We start from the raw sequence: 26,425 nt of genomic DNA on the forward strand, positions 1-26,425 counted from the left end.
AAAAGTTGGGTTGGTTTATCCCTGAAGTATTTTTAAACAATATTTTATTTTTGTTTAATTATAAAACCTAAAGAAAGTTTTATTACATGTATCTTTAAAGTTTCCTCTTTAAACAAAATGATACACAGCTTTTTCAGTAATGTGCATCCAAATGCCTAGGTAAGCCACCGATCTGGTAGGTAAGGTGACACTTAAGTGATGCATAGTAAGAACTAATACTTTTCTCTCTAGCTTTACATACCAAATATGTATGTATATTTTCCCGCAAAATAGATTGTAAAATCCATTTATTGATTTTTAAAAATTGAGTGCCTACTAGGTGTAAAATGCTGACCCTAGGCCCTGTGGAGCATGGAAAGGTCAAGCAGACAATTAGTGGAGGAGGAATAGCAGAGTGCTGTGTAGGCTCAGGGGAAGAAGCAATTAATTCTGCCAGATGTGAGGAAAGGAGTGAGGTGAAGTGGCAGGGAGGGCACAGAGGACTGGGGGAGAATTTTCCAAGGATTTAAAGTAGTGGAGGATGGGGCTTGTTAGGATTCTAGCTCAGGACAAAAGTCTGAGCAAAAGGTGCTTGGAATGGTCAGAAGTTTGGCATAACAGGTAAATAGAAGAGTTTACTAGATAAGGATCATGGTGACAAAGTCTGAAAGAAGATGGAGGGTCTTGAACATCATTCCAAGGAGTCTGGACTTTGTTCTGTGTTTAATGACATATTGTCAGCTGGGACTGGTGTGATTTGACTTGGTTTTTAGAGGAAGACTCTGGCACTGCTGTGAAGGCTAGAGTAGAGAGGCAAAAGAATGCAGTAAAAAAGATGAGTTAGGAAACTATTATAGTAACTTAAGCAAGAAATGATACTAATTGTAACAATAGCCAACATTTATTAAGGGATTCCTTACCATGGGATAGCCAGTGTTCTAAGTATGTGGCATGCGTTAATTCATTTAATTCTTACAAAGTTTTAGATAGAAACTACTGTTATGCCCAACTGAGGCACAATGAGATTTAGTACTTGTTCAAAGCCATGCAGGTAGGTAGTGGTGGAGCCAGGACTCAAACTCAGGAAGACTGGCTGTGGGGCTTGTGCTCTTATCTACACTGTACAAGGCCTTGCAGCAGTCATAGAAAGAGAAAGGCGGGGACAGCTGTTAGTGATGGAACTGGGAGGACTTGATATTTGATTATATGTGAAAGGGAGGGATCAGCAATGACTCCAAAGTTTCTAGCCTGGATGGTGGAAGTTTATGCTGTCACTAATTGAAGTAAAAACTCAAGAAAAAGACAGTTGTGGAGATTGAGAGATAGGGTGAGCTGACAAGCTCCATAGATTTGAAGCCAATAAGCTCTTCCCTTGGTGATCTTTAGTATAAGTTTGGAATTGGAGATTTGTAATTCAAAGTTTAATGACAGAATTCTGATCTTGAAATCACAGAAGCTGATGAGATGGCTTAAGAAGACAGAGTAGAAGCAAACCCAATTGCTTAGTGTGGTCAAACAGGTAATATGTAAATTAGATGGCATGGAGTGTGGTAGGACCTATTGCTGACCTCAGAATGGGTACAAGCCCAGCCTAAATATTTCATTTTTTAATGTACCTGATTGGTCAGAGTGTGGAATGGGAAAAGCTACTTACTTTGATGTTGTGGATGGAGGAAGATGAGGCAGTGAAGAAAACTGAGGATGGGCCGGGGTAATGAGAGAAATGGGAGTCACCCACTCCAGGAAGAGCATGAAGAAGGAAGGCTGGAGAAGGCAGGGACTGTGGCAGAAGTGTGAGTAGGGTGAGGAGGCATCAGCGTGTGAGCCCTGGGAAAGCTACTTCCCTGGAAAAGAGATAAGGGTTTAAGGAGGGAGTGGTGGTCAGAAAAGGAAGGCAGTAAGCAGCGACGTCTGTTCTGAGAAGTTTGCAGTGGAGGAAAGAGAACTAGGTAGTAACTGGTGGGGAAGTGAGGTTGAAGGAAGGTCCTAATTTGAAGATAGGGGAGTCACAAGAAAATAAAAAGAAGTAATTGATAGCACTTGGTGTAATAGGACATTGGAGGTGTGGGTTCAGAAGCACAGGTGGAAAGGGTTATATTTTGTTCCTACAATAATGTCAGGAAATGAAGGGGGAGGATAGAACAAACAGAGAGAAAATATGAGATTCGGGACAAGAAAGTTGAGGTCAAGTTTGTGTCAGATGTTCTCTGTCTTCCTTGTTAAGTCATAGGAAATGTCATCCACTGAGGGGAGGGGCTGAAATGGGCCTGAGAAAGTGGGCATGCACAGAACAGCCCCTGTGGAGAGTGGCAGTAGTGAATCTGGAAAGAGTCCAAGGTGTGCCCCAGGCAAGGTGCCTTGCCGAGGTCAGATTACCTGGGTTTCTGGAGGACAAACTCATAGAGGCATGTGTATTCCCACCACACTTAAAATACTTTGACTATAGATGCAAAAAAACATCGATACCTGGGTTTATCCAGTTTGGCAAGTGGGCAAATGGCTGGGGTGGACGTTCAAGTGGCCAGAGCAGGTGCTACTGAGTGGGGTGGACAGGGCAGACTCTGGAGGACTCCCTGGCTGAGAAAGAAGCTGGTTGGAATCCGCCAACCCAGACATTTAATGGGGAAAATCCCCTGTCTATTCATCAGAAATGTTTCCATCACTTATGTTTAAAGATCACTTAAATACCCAGTAAATAAATTTGGATCTAAAGATTTGGTGAAGGCAGTTCTATAATTTGATATCTTACCTGGGAAAAGAAAATATTCTATAAATGTATCAATGACCACTTGTGTTGGTTTTCGTTTGCTTTCAGAGGTGGGCAAAGACATTTTACAAATATCCACAGTTTCTCTTCTGGAAATAGACATGGTGAAAGTGATGGTGCTTTCCCCACTTCCAGGAACGGGAAGAAGCAGGCTGGAAATACTTACTTTGCCTAAAAGACTTCCGCAAGGTAAAGAAAAAATAAGCAACCAATTCTGTCCTGAGTGCCCAGTTGAGTGGTTGCTATAGCTTCCTTTTTAATTTTTTTCTTTTCTTTTTCTGGTGATAGCATTGTTTTTCTTTTAACATGTGAAGAGGTTAAAATGGCCACCACCTTTGTGTATCTTACAAAGTGAAATGGCTGCTAAATAATGTGAAATGTGGACTTTCCCCTAGGCCCTGTCATTCATGTGAATCTGTCTTATTGCCACAGAAAAAACCAGAATTGACTGTCACTTTTGTCAAATTGATTTGTCGTTTTATGATCTCTTTTTCGTACCTTTAAATATATGTAGTCAAATACAGATAGGTTACTGTGTAGTCACTTTCACTGATAAAATTATAAAGAAAACTTTCCAGATAAAAAGGTCTGATAAAATAGACACTTCCTTTGTTTTAGATAACAAATATATCTAGGTAGCTATTTTGCAAATATATAATTATAGCATATAAGCGAGTCAAAACCTCAAAGTACTTTTGTGTCTTTTTTTGTTTCATGGAGGTACTGGGGATTGAGCCCAGGACTTCCTGCATGCTAATCATGCTCTTTACCACTGAGCTCTACCCTCCCCTGGTTTTGTGTCTTAAGACTCTCTAGACTCTTATGAGTTTCTCTTTTAATGCTGTCTCTACTTAATTGATAAAATTAACCAAGGCCTTATAAAGATATTTTTACTATTCGTCATTTAATACTCAAGTATTTCTAATGGAGCCAAGTTGTTTTCAAATCATTTTTATCCCCTAATAGCCTCTGTATTAACTGAGCATTTAAGTTTTTTATTTTGCTTTTCATAACAATTTAAAAAATAAAATCATTATATGGTGCAAGTAATCTCTCTTCTTCCTCAAATCTTATAGTTTCTGCAAGCTTTGCCGATCAACGAGGGAGGCTGAGAGATGAATTCGTTCCTAAGTCCGTGTATGAGATAGAGCACACTCTGTCCTCTGCTGTCTTAAGCTTTCGAAGCAACCAGATATATGGCTTCTGTAATCAAGTGCCATACATCTGCAGCTATCTTCTTCCTGAAAAAGTATGCTAAAACTTAAGCATGCTATTATTTATCTTATTAATCAAGATTTACACATTGTATTACCTAGACATGATCCATGCTTTAACATTCTAGTCCAGTCAACAAATGTCTTTATTATAGTAATAAAATTCTTTGAATTGGATGTATATTAGCATGATTCATTAATTCATCATAAAATACATTTGAGCAACCTCACACTTGTGCCACATATATCATACTTGTCAAATAAACATGCAGATGACCGTATTAGTTTAGTGCCTTTAAAAAATATTTTTTAAAAATCTATCATTAGAAAATCTATTCCACAAGTGTTAGGAGCCACAGGATTATTGAATTTCAGTAGACTTCTGTACCTAAGCCCTAGAGAAAATTGCACAAAATACTTGAACAATGTTTCTGGCATCCTTTCATCACACTCTCTTCAAATTTTTCCCATAGTGTGTCATTTCCTACATACACTGACCCAATTATCTACCACCCTTCCTTTCTAAACCTTTTAATCAAAGGCTTTCTCTCTCATTGTCAGCAAAGTATGAGACAGACATTCAAACACGGAAGAAATGATTTATGGTAAGGAGTAGTCAAGAAAAACTTCCTGGAGGAAGTAATAGTTGAACTGGACTATGAAGAATAGGTCAGATTTAGACATGGAGAAATATTGTGTACAATCTGGGCAGAGGAGTGAGTTTGCCAAGGATGAAAAGGATTAATGAGAAATAAAGATTGTCAGTTGTAGGCTGGGATTTTTAATGGCATCTAACTTTTCTCAATTGGCCAAAAGGAACTTTTATTTGCAATCAAAGATGAAAAATGCGGTGCAAATACAGGTACCCATTTTGTCACGTATCAATGTATTTCCAATGACAGTGTTTTCATATTTTAATCTGACTATATGTGCACAACTGCAAACTCCAAGTTACTGCTCCCCTGATCTCTTCTCTAATGTGGTCATTTTCTTTGATTGGCAGGATCATAGCGGTATTTGCATTCTTAAGCCATATCAAAAAGTGCAAAGCAAACAATATGGACCTGGAATGCTCTCTCTGTCTCCACATGGATTGTGGCTCATAACAATAGCTAAATGTGGATTTCTATGTATCCGAGATATTCAAACTTTGGTAAACTCCCTTTTTTTCCTATCATGGAATGTCTGTCTTGATCTCATTTGAGGAACAAAAGCCCTTAGGGAAAGATTTGGAACTCTTTCTTAAGTGAATTAACTCATAACTTACTTACCAGTGATGGTGTTATTGACTTCAACATTGGGTGTATTGATGTGCCATGGTTTGAGTCTCTAAGGGAGGAAACACCAATCCATAGACTTGAAATCTGCAAAGAAGGAGCACTGTGCAGGGATGCAGTAGGGGAGCTCCAACCCAGCTCAGTCACCCCTTAGCTGTGTGTCTTGGAAATTCACTGAGCTTCACCGAGCTTCAGTTGCTCCCTTGTTATGTTAGGGAAGACTTGCTTGCTGTCACTCTGTGGGATTCTGTTAAGAGCCAGTGAGAAAGTATATTCAAAACTTCTTTGAAAATAGTGAATTGCTATGCAAACCTAGGAATAATTGCTGCTAGCTCCTCAGCCTGGGGGACCTCTTGGCTGATTGCTGCTGCTTCCCACCCCCTCTTCACGTGATGCTGGAAGAGCATAATGGAGATGGATGTGGCCTCCCCCATCACTTGCAGACCTCAGTCTTAACAGTACCACTACCGTCTCTGATTTCCACTGCTCTCAGATCTCTGAGAAAATGAACATAGTTTCTTCTCTCCAAAAAATGGAAGATCCTTTTCTACGTTTTGAGACCAAGTTGTTCTGGTTATCAGTGTAATTTAATGTGGTCATTTATTTTTTCCCAAGTTTCTACCCCACACACCTGAAGCATCACAATCACCCACATGACACTCTTCCACAGGGCATGGATAAACTGGGCCCTTGTTGTGCACATCCAGCTCTCCTTGCTCACTGTGCAAGAAAGTGTACTTGGAATACAGTTGGGCAAAAGTGATATTATTATTATTATACCTGAAAAATCTTAAATCCCTCAGAAGTTATTTTTAAGTAAACAAGGTGCAAACTCTGCTACATTGTCTCTTATTCAAATGATTTGTAATGTCCATTACAATTAATAGTAGCATGACATGGCAATGCGTCAGAGTTTTTCTGGGTGATTCTATGCAAAGTACCTCACAGAAGAGGTTATTCATGGCAGTATTGCTTGTAAAAGCAACCCAATGTCCATCAACAGAGGACTGGATAAATAATGGTACAGAACATAAATAAAATAGGGAATATTATGCTATAATACAGAATGAGGAAATCTTTATGCAACAATATGGAATCCCAAGATATGTTGTTAAGGGGGAAAGTCAAGGTGTGTAATGCAAGTATTATGTTATAATTTATGTTAAAAATTGTATAAAAATTTGTTTATATACATTAAAAAAAACTCTGAAAGGATACTGAAGGTATTAATTATACTGATTGCCTTTGGGAGGTGTTGGGGAATGGGGGCAGGAAGATGTCACTGCAAACTCTTTTATAGTTTTTTAATACTGAAATATTTGAATGTATTGCCTATTCAAAAATGTAAATTTTTTTAAAGCATCACAGTTGATAACTAGTGTGACACAGAAATCCCAGTTTTTAGTCAAAGAATTTAAACTTTTGTCCTGTGTACCAGTTAGTGTTGTGTCCGGATTCTAATGAAACTGGTTTAATTGGCATCCGCCTTCATTCTTCACAGTGCCCAATCACTTTCTCTCAGCACACTCAGCCTCTTCGCACATAAAAGGAACTTGCCTAATCCTGGAAGTCACCTGAATTTGCCTGCACTGCTTGTTCAAGACCCCTCCCCTAACTTCTCATAGCCTTCAGCAAGTCCATTCACTTCTCTGTGTCTGATTTTAATATTATAAATTGGTGATAATAATCCCTTCATCCATGTTATACAAATGGGAGAACAAATCAGTACTGGTGAACGTATTTTGTACTAGGAATTTTCAGTGCTACATATTACTAAGAGGCTACTTCCATGCCAACTAAAATGCTGTTAAAAAATAGAAAAACATTTATCCACAAGCAAAAGTGCACATAGCCCCCTTAGAAAAACTGTGTAGTAGAACTGCATTTGTAATTTCTGCACTTTGTTTCTAAAACTATTAAGGAAACATTTGCTCGGTGTCGGAGTCATTCTCCCCAGGGGCATGGGATTCAGCTGGTGAGAATTTCCATGGATGGACAAAACATTCTAGTGAATGGGAGAGATGACGGCACCCTTGTTAACCTAAGATGGAGGTATGTGCAGTATACAGTAAGTGACCTCACATGATACGGTGTTTTAAAATAAAGATTTTGATATTATTTAGGTACAGCAAGTCTAACATAACAGGAGACAACTACCATTGAAAAGATTATTATACTGATGATCCCAAGAGGAAGAGATATGCTATGCTATGTGGGGCCACATGGGGAAGCACCAGGGAGGGTAAGGAGGCAGAGGGAGCAGGGAAAACATAGGCAAGAGTCTTTATTATGTTTTCCATGGGAAGGAGCAGGCAGGTTTAGGATTGGCTAGTTTGGGTAATTCCAGTGGGTTCTGGACCACAGGGGCTGCCTCTGCTTCTCTGGTACTTGACCCAGGGATGATTAGGACAGGGAAACAGTGGCCCCAGTATGAAAGCCCAGTAGAGGAGCTGGTTGGGGGTGTGGTCTCTGGGTTGGTGATTTGCATTTGAAAGGAGAGCTCCAGGCAAGTTGTTTACAATCTCTAGAAATTGCTAGTCCTTGGGGGGGCAGTTCCTCCAGGGTTATTAGCAAGACCCCAGATGTCAAAGCATCAAAATACAAAAAATAAAAAGACACAGTTAAGACCTATGAAGTGATCAGTACTCTCTTTCATAACATCTGTTGGAGGAGCACAAGGAATGAGGACAATTATGAACAGTAGATAACTTTAAAAACTCCTATTTATCCCTAAAAAATCTGACGTAGGTGTGTATATATGTATACACTCATACAGATTTACTTTCCTAATTAGACAATATTAGACAATATTAAATTATTTAGACTTTGCTTAGACTAAAATTAAAATTCTAAATGAACAAATATTAGCCAAACATACAGATGATGGCCAGGGTGTAGGGAGCCCTGGACTTGAAATATTGCCTTGTTTGATCTGTCAGTGATGTCGCTAGTCAATATGCAATTCATTTTCACAAAAATACTGTTTCATGGTGCCTTCTTTGAGTAAAACAATAATAAAGGATGGCTCTTCTCAGTGATGTTGTGAAAATGCTACATATTATGGAGATTCTATATCATAGAAATTTTGTTAGCCACCTATTTCAAAGACTCGTTTGAAGATTGTATCATCATGCCCACTTTATACGTGGAATCCTGAATAAAATATTAACTTGTATCTCACTATATAAGTCCTAATGCATCCTTTATAGTAAGTGCATCTCAGGCAATAGCAAACATATGCTGGAACCCTATTTATGGAAGTAAGCATATTTCCATCCATTGGCAGCTAATCTTGTGGCCCTCTGACTGAAAACAAAGTTGAGTTTGAAACCTTGGTCCAAGACTTAGGCTCCTGACAACCTCTCTAAATCATCCTTAACCGTGTTATTCAAGGTCGAGTCTGTAGCACCTATGAGTTTGTTAGAAATGCATATTCTTGGGCCTCAGTCAGACTTTCCAAATCAGAATCTCTGTGGGTGGGGCCCAGGAATCTGTTTTAACAAACCCCCCAGGCCATGTTGATGTGCCTTGGGTTTGACATGCCCTGTGTATTGAGTGCAAGTAATGATACTTCCATCAATGGGGGAGTGAGGACTGTGAGGACTGAATGTGGTCACGTGACAATGTATGTGTAGCAGCACAGCACCTAGTACACTCTGAGGGTTCAGCCAGAGCTGTGGCTCTTCTGTGCAATGGCCAAGGTGGGTCATCACCCGAGGACATGTCAGGTAAGGATGAGGAGAGCATGAGGAGACATCACCCCAGAGAGGTCAGGATTCTTGTCATGTCCTAGAGCCCATGAAAGGGCTGTGCCCCAAGAAGCAGAGTCCTAACAAGTACAGGGCACTGCAGAGAAATGTCCACATATTTCTCTGTGTAGAAATGGTTAGGTATCTGGAAATGATACTGCTAAATATGTCTTTTTTAAATTGTGATTTTGTAGCCTATGTGTTTTCTTCTTTTATTAATATAGGCGGGTTGGAGGAAACTTAACTAACGAAATTCTTGAGCATAGCCAGCAACTTTTAATTTCTTTGAGGAACACCATGGATGAAGAGAACAATTATTTAAGTATAACACGAAGAGATTCCTTGGATTCAGGGTCAGAAGCTGAATATGCAGTTGAGTTTCAATAGTTTTCTTTCTCCTTCATCCCTTCCTCCTTTCTTCCCTTCCTTCCTTCCTCTTTCTTTCCAAATCAGATATTGGTTTTCAGTTTGTGGTTTTCTTTTAGCAGATATTTTGGTAACATTTCTCTTTATCCAGTTATGTCATGATTTTCAAAAAGAGCATGCACTGCATCTAAGAGAAAATATTCAGCCTTTCTCAAAGCAATCACAAATATTACATCTCAGATCCTATTTAAACCATAGTACAAGGTCTGGGCTTGCTTAGAAAAAAAAACCTTACTACAGTTCTGGTGCTTGTTCAAACTAGTCTCTTTATACTTTTCCATCACATACATTATTTAGGATATGTTTAGCTAGAGAACATTTATTCACTCAATCATTTAACAGATATTTATCGATTGCCTACAAAGTGCTAGGCTTTGGGGGATACAGGCATGAATAAGATAGAAAAAGTTTCTGTTTTCATGGAGCTTACATTCTAATTGGGGGTTCGGGGTAAGCAGAGAGACAGAGATAAATAATCAAATAAATAAGAAAAAGTTAGATAGTAACCAGATCTGTTTACCAAATAAAAATGAGTTGATGCGACAGTGTTTGGATGAACAAGCCTCTCCAATGAGAAGACATTTAAGTTGTGATCTGATTTAAAAGAGCTTGCTAATTTGCAGGGGAAGGGCCAGTACTAGGGCAGAGAGAGAAAGAGCTTGGTGAAGAACTAAAAAAAGGCCTGTGCAGTTGAAGTCAGCAAGGGAGAGAATGATAGGAGATGAGGTCCTTGAGGTCGGAAAAGACCAGGTAATGAAGGGCTTTGTAAACCAGGTAGAGTTTGGATTTAATTTTACATGTAATGAGAACCTATTAAAGTGTTCTGAGCAGAGGATTTACAAGATCTTATTTACTTTTTCAAAATAATTACTTCTGCTATGTGGAGAATGGTTCCTGTAGGGGACAAGAATGGAGGCAGAGAGAGGAGTTAGGAGGCTCAGGTAACAGTGATGGAGGTGGATGAACGTAGTGGAGAAGAGAAGTGGCAGGTTCCAGCAGGTTGCAGAGATACAGCTGGTAGGACTCGTTGATGGATTGGACATAGACAGAAAGGGAAAGAAAGGACTGGAGGATGACTCTTAGATTTTTCACTTGAAGAACTACGTAGAAGAAGGTACCATTTACAGAGATGGGGAAGACTGTGGGGAGGGGAGCCACTGTGGGAAAAAAGGAGGGAATCTGAAATCAGTTACCGGGGTTGAGCATGAGAATCCCATTGAACATCCAAGCAAGAAACCAAGTAGGTGGTTGGATAGATGTTCTAGAGAGAGGCCAGGACTTGAGATGTTGATTTGAGAGTCAAGGGAATATGCATGGAATTTAAAACCATAAAACTGGGTAAGGTATTCATGGAAGAATGGATGGTAAGAAACAGAAGGGGACTAAGACAAAGTATTTGGTCTACAGTAACAGGAAGAAGGCAGAGATTGATTTGGTGAACATGTGGCCTGTCTGATCATTGCTGCTTTCTCAGGGAAAAATGTGGCTAATAATAAGGACAGACTGGAAGGAATTAAATTAATAAGACATTACATCTTGAGCAGGCAAAATGCTTGATATTATTTTTAAAAATGCAACACATGCAAAAGGGATTCAAAGCAATTAAATGGTAGGAGAATTCGATGAATTTTTAATTTAAGCAATGTCTGTCTGTCTTCTTTAAATGAGAATATGAAGTCAAGCTCATCGCAAGAGGAATTAGTCCACGTTGATAATATGGAAGAAATTCCCTGGATAGAACAAAAAAGCCAAGAGGTAATTTTTTTTCCTCTGGGGGGAGGTAATTAGGTTTATTTACTTCATTTTTTAATGGAGGTACTGGGGATTGAAGCCAGGACCTCTTGCATGCTGGGCATGCACTCTACCACTGAGCTATAATGTACCCCTCAAGAGGTATTTATAAAACATGAGAGAGGTTTGAAATAATGCTCTGTAGGTGTGCCAAATAGATTAGTTTCCTATGAAAACCCATTGGAAAGTTAGAAAGTGGAACGAAATACTAAGCAGAGCATTACATTGTGTAAGTGTAACTTTCCTGAAAGCAAGCAAACACGCTAAACACAGCTCAGTCTTTTAGATTAATTTATATGAGCTTTAAGTGCTATACTTAGGCTAATATGAAACCCAAGAAAAGTGTCCAGATAAGCCAAGGAAACAATGAACTGTGATACCTCATGTTGAAGTACATTTGGGGGATGCTGCAAGGTTGGCGTAAGTAAAACAGGTGGGCCAGGAACAGAAGAGACATAGTGGTTTCAGGTATGTCAGAAGGTGACGTAGGTGGCAGCTTGTGTCTGGATTTAGCCTTCTTACCTAGTCTCACTCAAGTTCCCAATAAAATAGCAGACTGGTTTTTCTTTGTCAATTATTCTTTATTTAATTTTTTGCTTGATTATTTTCTTTCTGCTGGCCTTATAATTGACATCAGTTTCAAGCTGCTTCAGTGGTCACTTACATGCTAGCAGCTTAGACATAAGCAAACTACTGCAGTGGTATTATTTCATGTATACTTTATATTATTAGTCTTTAAATTTTTCCTTTATTTCTGTTTCTAGAAAAGTGCTATATATATATGTATGTATCTCTCTATCATCTATCTCTCTCTATCATTGTTGTTTAAATGATATACTTGTTCTATTCCAGGCCATCAAAAAGGAGGTTAAATTGTTTTCCAACAAAAGGACAGAGATAAAAAGAGGAATCAAAGCACTTGTTAAAACAGTAAGTGTTGTGATTTCATATACTAATACATTTGGTCCTCAGTCTAAAATTTCTTTTTGAACTTTTTATTGTTCAACAGCATAAGGAAGTATACCCCATTTTTGTTTGTTTGTTTGTTTGTTTTCTTTACCTGTAAGCTCAGTTTTCTGGGACACTTTAACAGGATATAATTTTATCATATCACACGATATAGAAACAGTGGTTTTCTTCCCTGTCTTCCCCAGTACTGTCTTGTTTAATACATATTTTTGTCAAAGTTATACATCTACATTTTTACAAATTAAATAAGACAGAGTTGCATAATTAAAAATAATGTTTTTAAAGCAGCACTTGCCCTGCTTTTCTTAACTATGATTCCTACAATCCTGAGGTAAATGTTTTCAGTTCTTTCAGCTTTTTTGTTTGGATATCTACCTCCACCTTTGTAATGGTCTTCTTAATACTGTTATTTCTTGATATTTCTATTTTGACACTAACTATGGGCTTCCAGGTATGGAAGATAGGTATTTACGTTCTTTGATACCCTCCACCAATACTGTATATGCATAAATCCATACTATTATATAGATATTTTTCAAAGCTGAGCCACATGGTATATATTATGATTACATTTCTATTTTTACAAAATAGATGGCATTTGTGGGCTCTCTTGCCTCTGGCTTCCATTTGGGTTTAGACAATAAGTGGCATCAGCAGAAATCGGGGGCAGGAGAAGATAAGGCCAGGATTCTTATTCCTCCAGCTTCCTCTCTGTGGTTGTGTGAGTTGGCAGTGACTGCCAGCCCTCTCCTACAGCTACTGATCTCCCCAGGTTCCAGTAACCACTCCCCACACTTGCCTTTCAGACCCGGGAGTGGTGATAGCTTCCCATGGCTGCTAGCCCAAGATGCTTTATCATGCCATGCTGATTTTGCCTACCATGCCAAATCTTTTTTAAAGGTTCCTCTCCCCACTTACCCAATTTGAGCGAGTCATATGTTATATACCAGGATGCTAGTTTGTTTGGGCTTTCTTTTCTCTTTGATGTGCTAGGGGTTGGAGTACTTTTAACAAGAAATCCTTCTCTCTCTCAGGTCTGAGAAATGTTATTAAATTATTTCCTTCCCTTACTTTTTATTTTTCTGATTACTAAATCGGTTGAACATCTTTTCATAATTCTAAAGACTGAATTTCCTCTTCTGTAAATGCCCTGTTCACATCCTTTGCCCATTTTTCTATTGGGTTGCTGGTCTTTTTCTTGTTGATTACAGAAGTTCTTTATTTTTGTTTTTAACCTATATTTACTTATAATAATTAGGGTTAGCTAAGCTGTGATAACAAATAAACTCCAAAAACATAATGGCATAGGAATGAGAGTTTTGTTTCTTTACTATACAGCAGTTGTGCGTGGGTGTCCGGGTCAGCAGGTGCTCTGTTCCATGCATATATTCAGGTTCCCGGGCTGACGGAAACTACTGTCTCTTGCACATGGCTTCTGAGGTTGCCTTGCTTGATCTCATCCCACTGAGCTGGCAGAGGAAAAGAACATGGAAGCACACATGGGGCAAATCTAGAGGTGGCCTTTATTATTAGGTTGAACCACATGAAACTGTTGTTTTATATGGTTCAGCCCAATATACTACAAATATTTTGTTTTGTCTCTTTTATAATGTGCCTTTTTAAATGAGAAAATTTAAAACTATTATCCAAGTGTATTGATCATTTTATTTAGCTTTTGCTTATCTGTATTTTAAAGGCTTTCCAAATCTAATGTATTATTTTCTAATACTCCTTTATTTCACCAGTAATTTATTTTCATGAATGGTGTGAGGTATAGATTTAACTTTATTTTTCCTGATGAATAGCCCATTTACCAATGCTTTTTATTGACTATACCATCCTTTCTCCACTGATTTACAGTGCCTCCTCTGTCAGTCCTCGGATTCTCATGAATATGAATTATTTCTAGACATTCTATATTCTGAAATTGAGTGTTGATCTTTTCCTTAGCCAATTCTAAACTACTTTGATTGCTATAGCTTTATAAAATGTTTTCATATCTTGAAAGTAATTCTTCCTTTGCTCTTCATTTTCAAAATAGCGTTGGCCTTTTTATGCTTACTTTTTCATTAGAATTTTAAAATCAGCTTGGCAAGCTCTGTAAAAAATTGATTTGATTTTGATTGAGAATATTTACAGTTTGATTTGGTGAAGAATTTATTTGCCATCTTTGAAATTTTATATATATTTATAATGTAAATCTTATATGTTATATATTATATATAAATAAATATATATCTTTATTCAGATTTTTAATAAGTTGTTTAGTGAAGTTTTATAGTCCAAAAGTGACTTTGTATAAATTTCTTCTTGGGTTTATTTTAGATATTTTATAGTTTGTTTTGCTTTTGTGAATGGAATATTTTTCTATTACATTTTCTAGTTGGTTACTACTGGATATGAATGTTACTGATTTTATATCTGATCACCTTGCTGAATTCTCTTTTTAGTTCTATTGCTTTGTCAGTTGATTCTCTTGGATTGTCTAAATAGACTACATATCTCTTGAAAGTCACACTTCTTACTTATCAATCTTTATATGTACTTTATTTCTTTTCCTTATCTTATGGCAAGAGCTTCTAACATAATAGTGGCCATGACAGTGGACATGCTTATCTACTAACTTTAATAGAAGTGCTTCTAACGTTTAAGTGTGATGCTTGCTATAGTTTTCATTAGATATCCTTTAAAAAGTTAAAGAAATATCTTTCTAGCCCTTGTTTCCCATGAAATTTTGTTGTAAATTTTATTGTGATATTTATCAAATGACTTGTATTCTTTGTATTACTTAGAGAGACATTGGTTATTTTAAGGGGTACAGCAGATTCAATTTGCTAATATTTTATTTAGGATTTTTGTGTATCTAGTCACAAGTAATGCTGGTCTAATTTTCTCATACTTTGTCTAATTATGGTATCAGAATTATACTACCATTATACTCTGGAACAGTTCGTGTAGAATGGGAATTCTCCTTTTCTTTAAGATTTGATAAACAACCCCCCCACCTACCTCCCTGCCACACACACACACACACAAATAAAACTGCCTCGGGCTGATGTCTGTTGCAGGAGTTGATTCTTTCCTATTGTTTCAAGTTCTTCTATGGTTATTAGTCTAATCAGGTCTTCTATTTCTTTTCAGGTATAGATTTAATAAATTATATTTTCTCAGAAAATTGTCCAACTAAATGTATTATATAAAATTATATAATATTCTAATTTTTAAGTCTCTTCTGATTTTTCAGTTATAGTTCTATCTTTATTCCTAATGTTGTATGTTTATGCCTTTTATCTTTTTTTTGATCACATTTTCCAACAGAATTTCTATTTTATTAATATTTTCAAAGAATCAGGTATGATTTGATTTGACTCTGTTATTATAAAAGAACATTATACATAGTTTTATACCTATGCATTGGATAAATTTAGGATTTGATCAACTTAGAATTCTGTTCATTCTTCCTTGCTTTGTTCAGGTTTATTTTTCCTCATTTTGTTACTCTTTTTAGTTGAAAATGTGATTTATTTCCTATTTTTTTCTATTATGCATGTGGCCATGAATATTCCTTTGAGTACCACTTTGATTATGTTGCACTGATTTTGATATGCAATTTTCTCATTATTGCTTAGTTGTAAGTATTTCTAATTCCATTTTGAACATATCTACCAAAAGGTTTTCTACAAGAGTGAATGTATTTTTCTGTTTTTAATTTCCAGATTGTTTTGTCTATTATTTATAGATTGTTTTGTTTACCTTTCTGTTGCTAACTATGAACTTTATTTCACTATGCTCAGTAAATAAAGCTTATTGAGATTATCTTTGTGGCCTTATATCTGGTCACTTTTTATAAATGTTCCATGTGTTTGGAAAGAATATTTTATTCTCTGGGTTTTTTTGGTTTTTTGGGGGGCGGGTAAAATGTTTTTAAATTCCTACAAAGCAGTCTCTTAGTAAAGTTTATGTTTTTGCTCTTTAAACTGTTTTCTAGACTATGATTGGTGGTTTGCCAGTTTATTCTTGTATTCCTATCATGTTAGGTACAAAAATGTACATGACAGATCACCTCAATAGGTTATTCCTTTTATCTTTATGAAATATTTATCTTTGTCTCTTTAAATGTTCTTAACTCTACATTTTGGGTTTTTTTTTTAATTGAAGTACAGTCAGTTACAATGTGTCAGTGTCTGGTGTACAGCACAATGTCATTTGAGGGAGGTTTATAATGATTTTTTTGCTATATTTCTTTTTGTTAGCAATTGTTTATATGTCTTCTTCCGTTACAGCACAATGTCATTTGAGGGAGGTTTATAATGATTTTTTTGCTATATTTCTTTTTGTTAGCACTTGTTTATATGTCTTCTTCCGTTGCTTAATTTCCAACTTTCTTCTGTCCTCTAGTCAGGATACAGCTAGATTGTTTTCTGTAAATCCTATCTAAGAGTTTTAATAGATGAGTTTAGCTACATTTATTATAATTATTGATATGTTTAAGCTTAATTTCAATCATTTTGTTTTAGGTTTTCTATTTAACCTATTTTCGAGTTTTTTCTTTTCCCCCTTCCCATCTATTTGGATTTCTTTTGCACTTTTTGTTATTATTATTATTTATCACTTGTTCACCATTTTGGGAGTCATAATTTTATTTCTTTTTAAAAATTCTAGCCCACATGCTTGACCTTTTTTTTTTTTAACATCACCTGGTGCCTTCCTACTCAGTGGTACAGCACAGAGAAGCATTAACAATCATCTGGATCTTGACCCCATCCCAGATGTAATGAATCAGAATCTGCATTTTTGACAAGATCCCCAGGTGATTAATAGACACATTAAAGTTAGAGAAACTCTGGTTTAGTGTGACTCATACCTTATCTACCCTCCAAATAAGACAAGAGCCCCAGAGTGCTTATGTTGTTCTTACTTTTTACTTTTTCATTTCTCCTTCTGCTTCCCCCACCTTCTCTTATTGATACTCATTTAGGATTATAGTTCTAAATTGCTATTTTAAGAAACCCTTTGTGTAAATCTTATTTAGACTTAGTCTTCCTACCTGCCATTCCTGCCATTCCTTTGGCTTCAGTACATCCTTAATACTCCTTTCAGAGGGGTAGGTATTAGTGAAATTTCTGAGCCCCTGAATTTTTACAAATGACTTAATTCTCTTTGACCTCATACTTGAATGATGGTTTGACTATAGAATTAGAGATTCAAGGTTTTTCTTCCATTTAAAACTTTGATCCAAAGCTATTGATCCATTGTATTCTTGCACTCAGTGTTGCTGATGTGAATTCTTCTATTACTCTGATTCTTCTATTTTTGTGGTACTGTCTTCCTCTTTGGAAATGTTTTAGGATTTGGTTTTTAAGTTTCACTACATTTCTGTGTCTAGACCTGAGCTGGCTCAACACTTGTTATACTCTTTGAATCTTGAATATTCATGCTTTATTGTGTTTTAAAAAAATTCTCCCTTATTGTTTCTTCAAAGATCGTGGCCCCTGTTCTCTTTATTAGCTCTTTCTAAAAGTCATATTAGAAATAGGTACTTCTAGATATATCATACATGTGTATTAATTTTTCTTTTACATTTTTCATCTCCTTATCCTTTGTTATACCTAGGTAGAATACTTAATTGACTCTTACAGATCATTAATTATCTTCAGCTGTGTCCATTTTGCTATTTAGACCATCTATTGAATTTTTTGTTTCAAAGATTAAACTTTTAAGTTCCATGATCTCTTGATTATTTTTGTGATATAATATTTGGCATCTCTAGTTACTGTAAAATTCTGCTCATCTTAACTTTTTTTTTTTGATAACTAGTTTTCTATTTGTTGAATTTATTGCCTCTCTTCAATGGTCTTGTTCTCTAAATATTTAGTGATTGATTTTTATTTTTATTATTGTAATCTCATCTTTATAATTGAAATTCCCTATTATAATTCCACTACACATATACAAACAGCTCATACATCTTAATATCAAAAAAAAGGACAGAAGACCTAAATAGACATTTCTCCAAAGAAGACATCCAGATGGCCAACAGACACATGAAAACATGTTCAGTATCGCTAATTATTAGAGAAATGCAGATCAAAACTACAATGAGGCCATCATTAAAAAGTCTACACATAATAAATGCTGGAGAGGGTATGGAGGAAAAGGAACCTTCCTACATTGTTGGTGGGAATGTAAATTGGTGCAGCCACTATGGAAAACAGTATAGAATTTCCTTAAAAAACTAAAAATAGACTTACCATATGATTCAGCAATCCCACTTCTGGGCAGGTATCTGGAGAGAACTATAATTCGAAAAGATACATGCACCCCAATGTTTAAAGCAGCACTATTTACAATAGCCAAGACATGGAAAAAACCTAAATGTCCATTGACAGATGACTGGATAAAGAAGATGTGATATATATAATGGAATATTACTTGGCCATAAAAAAGAATGAAATAATGCCATTTTCAGCAACATGGATGGACCTAGAGATTATCATATTAAGTGAAGTAAATCAGACAGAGAAAGAACAGTATCATATGATATCATTTATATGTGGAATCTAAAACAACAATGATACAAATTCTATTTACAAACCAAAACAGACTCACCAACATAGAAAACAAACTATAGTTACCAAAGGGGAAAAGGCAGGGGAGGGATAAATTAGGAGTTTGGGATTAACAGATACACATTAGTATATATAAAATAGATAAACAGCAAGGACCTACTGTATAGCACAGGGAACTATATTCAATTTCTTATAATAACATATAATGGAAAAGAGTCTGGAAAAAATCTATGTGTATGTATATGTATAACTGAATCTCTTTGCTGTATGCTGGAAACTAACACTGTGAATCAATTACACTTCAATAAAAAATAAAATTTAAAAAAAAAAGTAAGTGAGTAAAATTGCACTTGACTCCCCCCCCCCCAGTATAAGTGGAATAACTTCTCCTGAAAAGGAATGAAACAAAAACATTAAAATAAAAATGTTTAATTCTACCCCCTCCCCCCAAAAATAATTCCATTACACCTGTTAAGCAGCTTGGGAGGAAGTTGTGTAGGAGATGTGATTTCAGCAGGTATTCCAATTTTTTGCTGAGTACAGTTTGGGGGACACCAGGGGCTATGACCCATTATTCAGATCCACCTGATTTTCATCTTTCAGATGTTACAGTTTACATGCTACTGAAGGATCCTTTTTTCCCCTTCTTAATGGCAGTATTGGATTTATCTATTTATTATACATTTCTTTCTTTTAGTTTTATGGATTGGGGTAGGAAAGGAAGATTGTAAAGCCCATTCTCAGTCCATTCTGAAACTGAAGTCCTCATCTTTTTTCTATCACAGTGTCTTCCTTATTTTTTTTAATTTGTAAGGGCTCTTTATATTGTGAAGTTATTAATACTTTTTCATATATATTGCAATGTGTATCCTTTAACCCTGAAATTTTTGAAGCTATAAATTTTTAAAGATATTTTTGTTATAGAAATGTTCAAATATATATAAAAGTAGAGGGAATAATAACATATAAATCTAATAACCAGTTTTGTTTCCCTATACCTCATCCATTATCCTCTCCCTTGATTGTTTTAAAATAAATCCCAGATGTTAGATCATTTCATCTTTAATTATGTAAATCTCTAAAGGATAAGAACTCTGAAAACACATAATGGTAACACCATTAGCACATCTAAATATCAGTAATTCTTTAATATCATTCAATGAAGTGATGAATTTACTTTTTGTTGTTTACATATTTTTGTTGTTTTACATATTTTATGTCATTTTAAAACATAATCCATGAGCTTTTATGGATTAAACCTTAAAACTTAAATAAGCCTATAACCTAATTCTTTACTTGATAGTTACATTTAGATAAACAGAATATGTCTTTTTTTATTGATTACTATCTGAAGAGACTCAGAAAACCATCTCTTTAAAGTTTAATTCTTATACTTGTCACCATCCTTTCCTATTGGAAAATTCAGGTTCTGGACATGATGAAAGAAAACAAAGCAGTAGATAATATCGCAAAATTAGAGCAACAAGAATTTGGCCTGGATCTTGAGGAACTGGAAAGGCTCCATGATGAAAGTGAGGAAGAAGTGGCAAAGGTATGAGTCAAGCACTGTAAACATTTAATAAAGTAAAAAGAAAATAGGAAGCAGAATTTTCCCAGGATAATGCAAATAAAACGAAACTTTCCCAGCATGGTGCGAATAAAGCAAACTTAGTGCATATAAATGGAATGAGTCAGAGAATTTCTGAATTTGGGGGAATAGGGGAAAGAAGAGTATCTAGACCAGCCAGGCATCTGTGTTTGTCTCTCCCCCATGACATTCGTGCCAACCATCTTCTACCGTATACTTGAACATTTTTTAGAAATCTCCTCAGCCACCTCGTGCCAACTTTGAGCGTTTTTTGTTCGGTAAGCTCTTTCTTAATTAGAGTTGGAATCTTTATGCCTGTACTCACTGATTGTTGTACTCTTTGAGCACCATCTACTCCATAGCCACTCTGAAAATGGTTAGAGATTAGCAATTACCACATTACCTGTGTATCTTCTCTTATCTAAGCTAGCTGTCCCAGCTCCTGTGACTGTCGTATACTGTACTTAAAATAGCTTCATCGTCACCATGTAGTTTTCCTCTAATTTCATTTTATTTCTTTATGGCACCCACAAAAGAATTCCAATTATTATCTTTCCAGTTTAGAGAAAAGCATAAACTGAAACCTCCATTTTTCTAGATACCATAATTCTGTTAATTTATCCTTTACATCTTTTTGTGGCAGTCACATCACATTGCTTACTCGTATGGATTTTATTTTAGGTAAAAGCTCTAACTGTGTTTTACACAGGATGTTCTTAAGTAACCTCTTTCTCAGTCTGCACATTTGATTTTTTGAGCATGCAAGTATAGAAATATTTTTCCCTCTTAACAAGAGGATGAAATACAGCTGGATTCAAGGACATTTAAGTGGATTATAGTTGATTAAACAACTACACCAAAAAGAGGCTGATTATTTGACAGATGTTTCTAGTAAAGAGATTTCCAATCATGTGCCCCAAGACTCTGTCCTGTTAAACATGTTTATTAATGACTGAAGATATAAAAATGAGGGAGATCTATCAAATTGGCAAATGACATGAGGCTGCGAATGAGAGGAAGTATATTGGATAACAGAATCAAGACCAAAAATACATCAAGGGACTAACTCAAGAAGGTAAAACTTACCTGGATGATCATTCATCCATCCATTCATTCATTCTGCAACACTTACTGAACACCTGTTACGTGCTAGGCACTATTTTAGGTGCTAGGAATACAATGACTAAGACAGACAGGTCCCACCCACATGGGGCTAATCTAGCGGAGAACACAGACCATAAACAAATCTCTATATATGGTATGATGGAAACAAACTGGATATTATGATAGATGTGAGGGCTCTACTTCTGTGATCAAAGAAGACAACTAAAGAGCTGACATTTCAGTTGAGAACTAAGAGAAGAGAGGGAGCTGGCTATGCAAAGATCTGAGGAAAGAGTGTCAGGCAAAGGGAGCAGCAAGAGCAAGGGCCCTAGGACAGAAATGGCTCAAAGCATTCCAGGAACAGAAAGGCCAGGAAGGCTGTAGCACAGTGAACAGGAGAGAGCCTCATGGAATGAGATGGGGGAGGTAGGCAGAGGGGGGCACTGAAGATTTTACGTATCGTGGTAAAGAATTTGGCTTTTTTTATTAAATATACAATAGGAAATTATTAGAAATTATCCCTTTTTCTTATTATAAAAGGTAGGCACCAATCTAGGGGCTTTTTGAATGTTACTTGATTGTTACAACAATCCAAAAAGGTAGGTTATTGTTTTCCCCACTTAAAGAAACTAAACTTTCGGCACTAGAGTCACTTAGCTAAGAATTGACAACTTGAGTCTGAGCCAAGAAGCTCTCCCTGTCTGCCCACCAGGCTTCTGGCTCATCCTCCTTGGCCCTGGCCTCACTCAGGCCTGGAATGCCCCTCCTATTCTGGCATCAGCTTCTCCCAGCCCGTTCATCTTGATTATTCCAAAATGAGTTTGGGGTAGGTACCTGCCCCATCCTTACCCTGTCATTGCTTTTCTCTCCATGCTCAAGTGCTAGATTGGACATGATAGTGGAATCAGACAGTCCAGAACAGAACAGTGTTAGCAGATGGCACCACAAACCCAGCTGGGAGCAGAATACTGTTCCCTGGGAAGAGTTAGGGATCCCAGTCCTAAATGGACCAGGTTACTAGCCAGCCTGTCCAGAATCTCAACAATAGGGACAAAACCAAACCCAGTAATGACCACCTGGACACAGTACTGGTATTTGTCTGGAGGGATTGATCAAATAGCCTCAGGAATGGCAAGGGGAGGTCTAGGGGAGGCTGGGAATCAAGCAGGTTCTGACAATTGATATGCCAAAATAGCTGTTTAGTTAAAAAAAATTGTATTAGCCATTAAGTCAATGGATAAAATAAAAAATAAATGTAAATCAACAAAGTATTTGTTCAGACAATGGATAAAGGAAACATAAATAAATGAATAAATGAATGAATGAATGAATGAATGAATGAATAAAAGATTTTCTAATATGGGAGATATTATTTTTAGCTGATTTGCTAATAATTCTGCCAACAAAGTGAAATGCAAAAATACTTCTGAAGAGGACCCTAAAGACTGAAGATTGTTGAGTGTCGCTTTCAAACCAGCTCTTTGTGCAAACTTTATTAAAATAGGAATACTTAAGGGACAGACTGGGATTTCAAAATGTAGACTAGATAAACAAGATTATACTGTATAGCACAGGGATGTATATACAAGATCTTATGGTAGGTCACAGTGAAAAAAAATGTGACAATGAATATATATATGTTCATGTATAACTGAAAAATTGTGCTCTACACTGGAATTTGACACAACATTGTAAAATGACTAACTCAATAAAAAAAGTTAAAAAAAAGGAATACTTAATCAATTAAATATTAAGCAATAGAATCACTTAAGGAGATAAAACTGATTGAGGTAACACATATGCTTCTAAATGGGAGAAGGTACATCATCTGATCCCCAACAACAGTGGAACATTCATTTCCTGGTGGACATAAATAATAGAAGAATTAAGTGTAATAAAGACCCCAAGACAGAGGTCACAAACTGGCACCTCAAATATACACTGACAAGACTTAAGACAACATTTAGATATCTGGCAGTTTCATAAAATTAAAAATTTCAAACTTTTCTAATAAAACAGGAAGACTTGGCACAGTGGGTTTGCCTCACTGCCCTCCACCAACCAGCCAGGTCTGTGATGATGTGTGTGTTAGCTATCCAACCACTGCAGCCACACAACTGCCTACACACCTGCCTGGCTCCTGTGTAGAACCTGCCTGCCCTTCATGGAGTCTGTATTGGCACCATGGTTCTCAAGGAAGGAAACCCTAAACCTTCAGACTAAACTTTAGCTTCTCAAAGACAGAGAAGTCCTCCTCCAAGTGCATTTGGTTAATGAATTTACAATTGAGATTTTTTTTTTAAGAGGCCATATTTTCATTTTTTTTTTCTTTCATTTGCACTCTTCAAGATAAGAAAGGATGTTGAGATGCAAAACCTAGCCAAGAGATATTTGGCTGAACTTATCAAAGAAGAATGCTGGAATTCGATGGCTGTGAAAGGCCGAGCTCTTAAGGTAACAGATAAAACTCCAGGTATGACACCTTAGCCAATTAGAATTTTCATGGAAAGTCTCATGGCAGAAAATTTTAAAAAGAAAAAGTTTAAGAAAATCTATACATAGGAAAGCATTTGAAGCATGCTTTGTGCCTTCCTGTACTGAATTCCACCTCGATATGTCACTTTCTCTTGTCTCATTCTTCCCTCCCTGCTCAGTCCCCATGTGCTTCTAAGCCAGCATCTCTTATGATTTGTCTCAGCACCTCTTTTCCTCTTTCCTCTATGATGCCACCCATATCCGGGTCTCAATATCTGTTTATTCCAAAAGGCCACCTCACTCACATTCCACAAAGATTGAAAACAAGACATAATATTGTTCACATTTCAACCCGGTGCCTGCCTCCACATTTTTTAAAAGGCTGTTTTTCATGCCTTTTTATTGAGATTCCTCCCAACACAATTTCCCTCTTTGTGTAGGGTGACCAAAAGTCACATTTTATGCCTGTGGTCCTAGAATAACTATTAACAGCATTTTTCACTTTCAAGTATGCTCCCCTGTTTAGATAATGAAGTATTGGTCACCCTATATTTATGTGATTAAGTATTGCTCTAAAACAGGGTTTCTCAAGAGCAGCACATTTGGGGCTGGATAATTCTTAGTTGTGGGGGCTGTCCTATGGATTGGAGGATGTTTTTCAACATCCCTGGCCTCTAGGCCCCAGTAGTATCTACCATGCTGGTTAGTGACAATCAAAAATATTTCTAGACATTGTCAAATGTCCCTGGGTGGCTGGAGAGGACAGGGACAGGGGCAAGCAAAAATCACATCTAGTTGAGATGCGCTGCTCTAGAAATAAATCTTCTGCAAAAGCACGGTATTTTTATACAAATTTTACACCAATACTGATGGAATACATTGTTTTAATTTAAAGAAAACTTCCATCTGCCATTTCACTCATGCATGATGATAACCTATAAATTAATTTTAATCAGGGAAAACATCCTCCACTATGCTCCGGCTCCAAACAATTAACTAAAAATGAATTTATTTCATCTTGCTTTTCTTTTTTTCTCCAAGTGCTTTCACATCCCCTATGTGGTCGAGAACTTCCCAATGAAAGAACGCACAGATGAAGAGTTGAAAGAATTGAAGAGAGTTGTGCAGCAAAAGAATATTGAAGCAGAGTGTCTTAGAGTACAATCTTGAATCTATATATGTTTATCTAAGTGATGTGTTTTGTTTCCAGGTTTCCTAATACATGTTTGAGTTGAAATACTGCTTAAGTTTAGATATTATTTGTATTTATGTTTTTAGTCCATGTTTATGTGTAGAATATATTCTAATGAATATGGGAGCCTATATCCTAACACACTGGCTAGCTGTCAAATACGATGCTATACTTTAAAAAATTAGATTTAGGACTTTGTTCTTGTCGTGGTCAGACATTCTTCATCCACACATACGCCTTTTTATCATGTTATTATCACTAGCAATTGTATTTTGAGATAACTGGCCAAGGATAAAGTAGAATCTGTCTTGATGCGATTTATGGTTTTCCTAAAGCAATCCCAGCTTCCCCCTCTCTGCCCCCAGCAATCTCTGTCAAACCGTAACCAAAACACTGCCCAACGGGTGTAGTTTCATTTTGGCTAGAACTCTGCATCCATTCTTTTTCTGAAACATAAAATGAAAGCATGCTTGATTCTTCTTACCTATACCCACCAGTCCTATGTGAATAAGTGCCTTTGTACAATATGAAGAGAAGGTATATTTTTTAATGCTTAAGTACCAAGAAATACTCAAAATATTTACAAGCAGCTGTCATTCTGACAGAAAAAGATGAATATTACATACTATCCAGAACAATTTTTACTCTTTTGATTTAGTCACAGTTTATCAGTTTCTGAAGCTTTCTCTTCAACAGGTTCAGGAACTATCTATCACTTTAAATTCAGCTGTTGGCGACACAATTAACATCTTAAAATAATTGTTGAAATAAGTAAGTTGCCCCAAAACTGTCCTTTAGAGAATTCTTATTATTGTATAACTTTCATCTTTTTCTATATTTAGCTGCAGAAGGAAATTGTAGAGGCTCAGTCTGGAATTACCTTGGTTAAAAAGCATAATGAGGAGGAGGATGAAGAAGAGGAAGATAAGACAGTAAAAGACAGCAACTTGCCCAATTACCTGCTTGGCAGTCTGAGTACTGATTTTAGGGTACATACTTCTTTGCTGTCCAGCCAGTTGGAGCTTCATTCCAGAGAGGAGAAAATCAACCAAATTATATTACTGAAAGTGAGTGAATTTTTTCTTTATCCTTGAAAATGTCTAAAATTTTCCATGAAGTGTCTTGCAAAGGCTTAAACTGAAATCTAATGCCAATCAAATGATGTCTTTGAAGTACACAGAGATATATCCAGATGGCTAGCATCCATGTTCTTTAAACAGAGTTTGTAGACAAGAGTTGCTTTCATCCATTTGGAGTTAGTTCTGTGATACCAGGTTTTCTAAAAAGCACCCTCCACTGGCTAACACCACAAACCATTTTCCTAC

General features: G+C 36.5%; 1 protein-coding gene across 9 annotated transcripts in view; it reads left to right on the forward strand.

Moving 5' to 3' along the window:
* CFAP43 (cilia and flagella associated protein 43) overlaps positions 1–26,425 on the forward strand; it is a 90,202-nt gene that overhangs the window by 39,461 nt on the left and 24,316 nt on the right. For 8 of the 9 annotated variants that reach the window (XR_004323802.1, XR_004323803.1, XM_006182995.3 and 5 more), the window contains 11 exons: positions 2,795–2,935; positions 3,823–3,995; positions 4,964–5,113; positions 7,159–7,289; positions 9,211–9,358; positions 11,081–11,167; positions 12,056–12,133; positions 20,168–20,293; positions 23,783–23,887; positions 24,950–25,066; positions 25,943–26,167. Coding sequence is in view for 7 of the 9 variants with exons in the window: in XM_006182995.3 (XP_006183057.1) it covers positions 2,795–2,935; positions 3,823–3,995; positions 4,964–5,113; positions 7,159–7,289; positions 9,211–9,358; positions 11,081–11,167; positions 12,056–12,133; positions 20,168–20,293; positions 23,783–23,887; positions 24,950–25,066; positions 25,943–26,167 (1,481 nt within the window). In the remaining 2 variants the exon portion in view is untranslated. The remainder of the gene's footprint in view (positions 1–2,794; positions 2,936–3,822; positions 3,996–4,963; positions 5,114–7,158; positions 7,290–9,210; positions 9,359–11,080; positions 11,168–12,055; positions 12,134–20,167; positions 20,294–23,782; positions 23,888–24,949; positions 25,067–25,942; positions 26,168–26,425) is intronic. The other variant, XM_032490993.1, reaches the window with a different exon arrangement.

Source organism: Camelus ferus, chromosome 11 (assembly GCF_009834535.1).
Source record: "Camelus ferus isolate YT-003-E chromosome 11, BCGSAC_Cfer_1.0, whole genome shotgun sequence".
Lineage (NCBI taxonomy): Eukaryota > Metazoa > Chordata > Mammalia > Artiodactyla > Camelidae > Camelus > Camelus ferus.